The following is a 7,980-nucleotide window of genomic DNA, read 5'->3' as shown; positions in this document are numbered from 1 at the left end:
AAGTTTCCTACCTGACAGATGTTAATAATTGCTTACTCACTACATTTTGAAGCAATTTTCCCTCAAAGTTTTTGATTACATTTGGTCGCCGCATTGATATCGAGTAACTATAAGAGCTTCATTTCAACTGTGGTATATTTTAACACCTGTAGTGAATCCATAGGAATTATAAAAAAAGAGAAAATGACTGAAGGTGATCGAGAACTTTCAGCTTTGATTCAGGAGCTCTGGGACAATGACACCAATCGCCTGAGACCTGGGATCGATTATCGCATTTCTCTACAGGTAATTTAGAAATCATCCTTTTGTTCATTTTGGAGGTTTACTAAATAATAAATGGCTAATCCTGAATTATATTTGGAATCTGCTTTATGGTAACTTTTTGCAATACAAGGGACATGAATTTTCTATTTTGTGTTTGTTGACCTAAGGTCATGAGGTCAAAGTGCACCTATTTAACACAAACACTGAGATGGCCATTGTTCCTGAGTGCTGTTTTTAGAAACAATTCAAAGTGACACTTTTATACATGGCTGAAAAACATCAACTTGAATGCTTATTAGGTTGGTCATCATTATACTATTATATTGAGATTATACACATTGCAATTGCGTCATTTAACTAAATCTAACTGGCTGAATTACAAAGTTAAGAAATAAATTGTGGCTCAAAGTATTGATCATGTCAACATTTCAGTCCATAATCTACATAATTGTTTTGCAGCTTCCATGCTAACCTGCTATTGAAACACACTTGAAGCATCCCCATACTCATTCATTCATTTTCCTTTGGCTTAGTCCCTTATTTATCAGGGGTCGCCACAGTGGAGTTAACCACCAACTATTCCAGTATGTTTTACGCAGCAGATCCCATTCCAGCCACAACCCAGTACTGGGAAACACGCATACACGCTCACATTCACACACACTCATACACTATGGCCAATTAAGTTTGTCCAATTAACCTATAGCACATGTGTTTGGACTGTGGGGGAAACCCAAGCACTCGGAGGAAACACACACCAACACTGCATGCAAACTCCATACAGAAATGGCAACTGGCCCAGCCGAGACTCCAACCAGCGACCTTCTTGCTGTGAGGCAACAGTGCTAACCACTGAGCCACTGTGCTGCCATTTCTATACTCATATAATAATAATAATGTTATTACCCACTAATTAATAGCTATGCCAGCTATTATGGCACCTTGCTTCAATTTTTGTTTCCCTGAACGGGATAATAAAGTTGAGTCTGATATATAAACAATATATCAATATGCCTTTGGAAGTTCCTCAAGCTTTTCTTTATCTCGCAGGGTAAAGCGGGTGATCTGGCAGGTGTTCCCGATGACAGTGATGGAGCAGGGATGCCTTTGTTTTCATTTGTTGATGAAAACATTTTCAAAAAGGAGACTTTCTTGGGTAAGAAATATATATCTGATATTTATCTGAGTTTGTTTGTTTGTTTGTTTGAAAGGGTTAATTCACCCAAAACTGAAAATCTTTCACTCACCCTTTACTCTTTCAAGGGACATTTTACCAGAAACGTACATTGTCTGTCACTGAAATAAAAACATAAATACAGTGAATAAAAGGTATTTTATCCCAAAACAATTTTAAAAAATGGCCTGATGGTTGATTTCTGGGAGTTGTTTTGTAAAGGAATTGGTCGTTCATTTGGTTCCCAGCTGTTTGTTCTTTATAGAAGAATTACCGGTTTGTAAACATTCAGGGTGCGCGCACAGCGAGGTTGCAGAAAAAAACAGGGAGTGCTAGCAAGGGAGGGAATGACGATGCGGAACAGAGTTTGTTGTTGTCTTAAAAATAAGTTATATTAATTACATATTATACATTCCACTAATAATATTAAAATCATCCTCTATAACTCAAAAAAACCTAGTAAATTTCACATTAGTCTTTCAAATGGGTTTTTGATTAAAAATAAATAAATATGAGAGTAAATTGTGGTGGATTTGCTTAAATTATAAAAGCACGTTCCACTAATAATAATAAAATCCATATCTAACACTCAAAATAAATTTCCACTTTCACATGATTTATTTAAGTGGTTTTTGCTAAAAAAAGAATTAGTTTTCAAACTACCTAAAAATAATATGTGCAATAGTGTTACCACTATTTTATATTATTTTATATTTATTTAGTACATACGATTTTTTACAGTGTACCTTACAGTAACATTTGCTTAAAGGTTCTTCATTTATCTACTGCTGAGGATACTGACCTGGGGTCTGTTCAACACAATCTCACGGTAATTCGTAACCTTTTGATTTAGTGGCTAATTCGTATGAATTTTTACGATCTAATTCGTACAATTTAAAACGATTTGCTCATCCCCCAATGACGGTTGGGTTTAGGGGTGGGGTTAGGTGGCACGCCTCCTTTTTAAAATCGTACGACATCGTAATTTTCGTACGACTGAACTCAAACAAATTAGCCACTAAACTGGTGAAACGTAAAATACTTACGTTTTCTCGTGAGATCAGGCTGGGTCTGTTTCATAAAAGTCGGACAGACTAGAAGCAGTGCTGTGAGGCAACAATGCTAACCACAGGAGGAGGAGTAGGGGTGGAAGGAGGATTCTTCAAAACGAAGATGCCTGTTATATGGAACTGAGGGTATTTATAGTGGCTTAGGAGTCGTCTGATTGGTAAATCATGAATTGTATAATGCAGGACCAGCCACAAGCAATCTTAAGCACGTGATCCTCTCGAAATTAGTTTAAAAATAAAGTTCACTTAGTTTATATCATTCAGACTCCTTTTCTTTTTTAAATTTCTAGGTTTATATATATATATTTGTATATATATATATATATATATATATATATATATATATATATATATATATATATATATATATATATATGTGTGTGTGTAAATCTTGAATTGAGTCTTATTAAGCAAATATGAGTTTGTATCGCACAATTCGGGTGACACAGTGGTTAGCACTGTCGCCTCACAGCAAGAAGGTCGCTAATTCCAGTCCAGTTGGCATTTCTGTGTTCACGTGGGTGTCCTCGGTGCTCCGGTTTCCCCCACATTCCAAAAACATGTGGTAGAGATGAATTAGGTAAGCTAAGTTGACCGTAGTGTATATGTGTAAATGAGTGCATGGATGTTTTCCAGTAATGGGTTGCAGCTGGAAGGGCATCCGCTGCATATAACATATGCGGAATAAGTTGGCGGTTCATTCCACTGTAGCAACCCCAGTGTAATAAAGGGATTAAGCCAAAAAGAAAACAAATGAATGAAAATTGGCTGTAGTGTATAAGTGTGTATGTGTATGTGAATGAGTGTGTATGGGTGTTTCCTAATACAGGGTTGCGACTGGTAAGTTATCCGCTGCATAAAACATATGCTAAAGTAGTTACCGGTCCATTCCACTGTGGTGACCTCTGATAATCAGAGACTAAGCCATAGAAAAATGAATGAATTCTAAAAAAAAAGAGATATTTTTTAATTTAGAGGTGTAAATGGGCTTTCATAGACATACCTCATCAATAGTTATCAGTTTATCATTGAAAATGGCTGTGTAAATAATAAGTCTAACCCCTTAATAAGTCTGCAGTTAGTACACAAGATACTTAGTATCTCAAAATTTTGATGTATTAATGTAGAAGTCTTTGGAAATAATTGGAAAATAATATGGATCTAAACAAGTATCTAAAGATGACACTGAAATATATTATTCACGTAATTATGCTGTGTCTTTTCAGCTTTCATCTCACTTCTGGACAACTATGAAAGTGATACTGGTGAACCAGAGATCGTCACACCAGAGGAAGAAATGGAAAACCATAGGTTCCTGGATTCAGTCATTAAGACCCCCACTATGAAGGTAATAAATGAGTAAAGGAAATGATTCATTTGTTTTTTAGTTTATGTCCTTTAACATTTCTGCAAGAGTATTAAAAAATAATAATTTTCACAATCTCATATTTGCTACTATTAGATTGCCCACAAATATCTAGTGGAGAAGCGTCTTTCTCCAGAGGACACCACAGGCTTCAAACAGCAGCTGTATAAGATTTGGTTTGAGCTCTATGCCAGGAAAGGATCTAGTAAGTAAGTATGCAAGTTACTAATCACTCTGATGCCATTCTGTCACGATCGGGTAGATCAAAGGTCACCAAACTTGTTCCTGGAGGGCCGGTGTTCTGCAGATTTTAGCTCCAACCCCAATCGAACACACCAGAACAAGCTAATCAAGGTCTTACTAGGTATACTAGAAACACCCAGGCAGGTGTGTCAAGGCAAGCTGGAGCTAAACCCTACAGGGACATCGGCCCTCCAGGACCGAGATTGGTGACCTCTGGGGTAGAGGAAAAGGGCGAGGACTCAATTGCAAAGAAAAGGGTATTTATTAATGGTAAAAATAAAATAAACAGCAAAACAAACTACCCTGATGGGGAAAACACTAGCTAATTAAATAAACAAACAAACAAACTTGACTAGGCAGGCTGATAGGGATCAGGGCTATAAGTTCCTCTAAATCTGATATTAAGGAATGCATTTATCTAACAATGTTTTTGTGTGTGTGTGTGTGTGTGTGTGTGTGTGTGTGTGTGTGTGTGTGTGTGTGTTTCTCTCTGCACACAAGACCAGACTCCTCTGGTTTTGAACATGTCTTTGTAGGAGAGACAAGAGGAGGTCATACTGTCATTGGGTTTCATAACTGGATTCAGTTGTACTTACAAGAGAAACTAGGACACATCGACTACAAAGGTTATAGTGTGAATGCCAACTCGCCACAGGTAAGTTTGTTAAACCACTGAGAAGTGCATTACTTTGAGAGATTCAGCTGATTCCTTAGTAATAATAACAGATCAATTTATCCATCCATCCATCCATCTATTTATTATGTAACTCTATCCATTTATTCATCTATTATGTAATTATGCATCCAACCATCCATCAATTATGCAACTTTATTAATCCATCCATTATGCATATCCATCATCACATAAAGCTATTAATGTTATCCATCCAACCATCCATTATGTAACTATCCATCATCCAACCATCCATCCATCCATTTATTATGCAACTCTATCCACCCATCCAACCATTCATCTATGTAACCCTAATCACCCACCCATCCATTTATTTTGCAACTCTATCCACCCATCCAGCTGTCCAGCTATTATGTAACTATCCATCCATTCATCTATTATGTAATTATCTATCCAACCATCCATCTATTATGTAACTCTATCCATCCATCCAACCATCCATCTATTAGGTAACTATCCATCCATCAATCTATAAATCTATTATGGAACTCTATTAATCCATCCATCTATTATGCATCTATCTGTCTGTCCGTCCGTCCGTCCGTCCATCCATCCATCATCACATAAAGTTATTAATGTTATCCATCTATTATGTAACTCTATCCATCCATCCATCATCTCAAAGCTATTAATGTTATCCATCCATCCATCTTTTCAGCTGTCCAGCGATTATGTAACTCCATCCATCTATCTATTATGTAATTATTCATCTATCCAACCATCCATTCATTATGCAACTGTATCCATCCATATATCAATCTATTATGCAACTCTATTAATCCATCCAACCCTCCATCTATTATGTAACTCCATCCATCATCCAACCATTCATCTATTATGTAACTCCATCCATCATTCAACCATTCATCTATTAGGTAACTCTATCCATCCATCCATTATACAACTCTATTAATCCATCCATCTATTATGCATATATATCCATCCATCCATTCATCCATCCATCCATCCATCCATCATCTCATAAAGCTATTGTTATCCATCCAACCATCTATCTATTATGTAACTATCCATCCATCCATGCATTCATCCATCCATCCATCCATCCATCCATTTATTATGTAACCCTATTCATCATTCAACCATCCATTAGGTAACTCTATCTATCCATCCATCCATCCATCCATCTATTTATTATGCAACTCTATCCATCCATCCATCCCTCTATTATGTACCTCTATCCACCCAACCATTCATTCATCCATCTATCTATTATGCAACTCTATCCAATCATCCATCTATTATGTAACCCTTTCCACCCACCCATCTATCCACCCATCCATTTATAATGCTGCTCTATCCATCCATCCATCCGTCCGTCTGTCCATCCATCCATCCATCCATCCATCCATCCATCCATCCATCCATCCATCCATCCATATGTCTAGCTATTATCTATCTATTATTGTCTGTCTATCTATCTATCTATCTATCTATCTATCTATCTATCTATCTATCTATCTATCTATCTATCTATCTATCTATCATTAAACAAATTTGTTAATTTTTTTATGATCATATTTTCCTTTCATTCTCTCTCCCAGCCAGACGAGAACAAACACATGCTGGCTCTCCAGTTCAGTTGGAAGAACGGAATTAAGCCCAAAGGAAGCATCTTCATCGGTGTGAGCCCGGAGTTCGAGTTTTCCCTGTACACTCTGTGTTTTCTCATGTCTCCAAATGAGAGAGTGAAAGTCTCGTTTAATCTCTATGATGTGGAGATCGTGTGTCACCACTACAATCAAAAGCACATCGGCACTACCTATCCTGTCCTCGTAAAATACCTGAATGTATAACCAGTCCAAGGTCCAAGAATTGGTTGCAAGGTATTGGTTGTGTACTATTTTCAAGAAGAATAAAAGCCAAATACTATCAATGTTATAGCCTCGTTTGCAGTGTCTACAATAAATGAAATCGAGTGCACACAGCATGCCATATCATCTGATAATTGTAGGAAAGATTTCCAAAAAGTAACTAACTGTTTAAAGCCACATAAAACAAAACAAAAATATGATGTATATGCCCAGTTCAGCAGCTAATCAGCCAGAATCAGCTGAGGTGAAGTGACGACAACCAGCGAGACCTAGCTGTCACTCAAGTGGCCACACCCTTAATAATGCAGACTTAATAAAGCTTAATAAAAAAATTCAGCCCCTCATGAAGGGTAATATTAGCTATATGCACCAAAGCCATTTTTTGAAGCAGGCTGTACACATGTTTTATCAGCTGTAAAATTGGCCAACTTTGCATTGCAGTCAGAAATCTTCTGGATTTCTTGAAGCCAGCCCTTAAAGGTGAGTCGATGAATTGCAGTTTCAATTACTTCCGTATTGGCTTCACGAAGGAGAGCGGGAGGTTGCCGCTTGATTACGACCATAGATATATACATTAGATGTGGCCTGGCCTATTGTTGTCTATTGGACGGAATGCGTCAATAGCGCCGCCATCTTGCTACAGGGTAGCGCTCTTTTAAAAATGAATGCGGGACCAAGGTACAGTGGAGGACTGTGGCCATCCAAAGCCAGAGATTTACACATATACACATATATCTATGATCGGGAGTTTTCCTGGATGTTAGTATGCAATTTTTTTTTCTAATTACGTAAATTATAATTTTACATCACTTTTCTACATTGATGGATCAGTGACCGCACGGGCATTCCTGACAAAAAGCTTGTGTTTGTGTGTACAGAAATGTACTATCCACCCTCCCTGTTAAATTTGATCTAATCCGTTTCCTGAAACACACCTCCTCTCCTGCTTTCACTTCTCATACTAACAGAGGGAGCGATTCGTTTGTAAATGAATCCCCTGAACGACTCGTTCACTAGCCGACAATAATATAAGTTTCAGCGCAGCATCTCGCTGTCATATTTCTTTTGCATTGTTTGCGAATTTTATTCAACAAAACTAGCATAAGCCGAGTGTTTAGTGCGAGTTGGAGCTGCTTTGCCGTATGGTGAATGCAGTGACTGTTATCATCAATAACATTCCCTGATTAGCACAAAAGTTCAGAACATACAAAAACAGGAAAATACTTAATATTACCAATGAAATGTTTTGCCTTTGTGCTTTGTTTTCTTTGTTTGCTCATTACTACACTCGTAGACAGCGCTAAAGTCCAGCATCTTCACGTAATAACACTGTCTTG

At 37.4% G+C, this 7,980-nt stretch overlaps 1 protein-coding gene across 2 annotated transcripts in view; it reads left to right on the top strand.

Annotated features, from left to right (window-relative positions):
- The window catches only part of endou2 (endonuclease, polyU-specific 2), a 9,528-nt gene extending 2,823 nt beyond the window's left edge, over positions 1–6,705 (top strand). Inside the window, exons 2-7 of one of the 2 annotated variants that reach the window (XM_009295679.5) lie at positions 153–285; positions 1,315–1,420; positions 3,735–3,856; positions 3,971–4,083; positions 4,619–4,772; positions 6,374–6,705. In XM_009295679.5, the coding sequence (XP_009293954.1) occupies positions 184–285; positions 1,315–1,420; positions 3,735–3,856; positions 3,971–4,083; positions 4,619–4,772; positions 6,374–6,625 (849 nt within the window). In that variant the 5' untranslated portion in view covers positions 153–183 and the 3' untranslated portion in view covers positions 6,626–6,705. 2 annotated transcript variants of the gene reach the window in all.
- Positions 6,706–7,980: the final 1,275 nt, after the last annotated feature.

The sequence above is a fragment of the Danio rerio genome, chromosome 21 (genome assembly GCF_049306965.1).
Source record: "Danio rerio strain Tuebingen ecotype United States chromosome 21, GRCz12tu, whole genome shotgun sequence".
In the NCBI taxonomy this organism is placed as follows: domain Eukaryota; kingdom Metazoa; phylum Chordata; class Actinopteri; order Cypriniformes; family Danionidae; genus Danio; species Danio rerio.
Note: the sequence above shows the minus strand (reverse complement) of the source record. Positions and strands in the feature narration are given on the sequence as shown.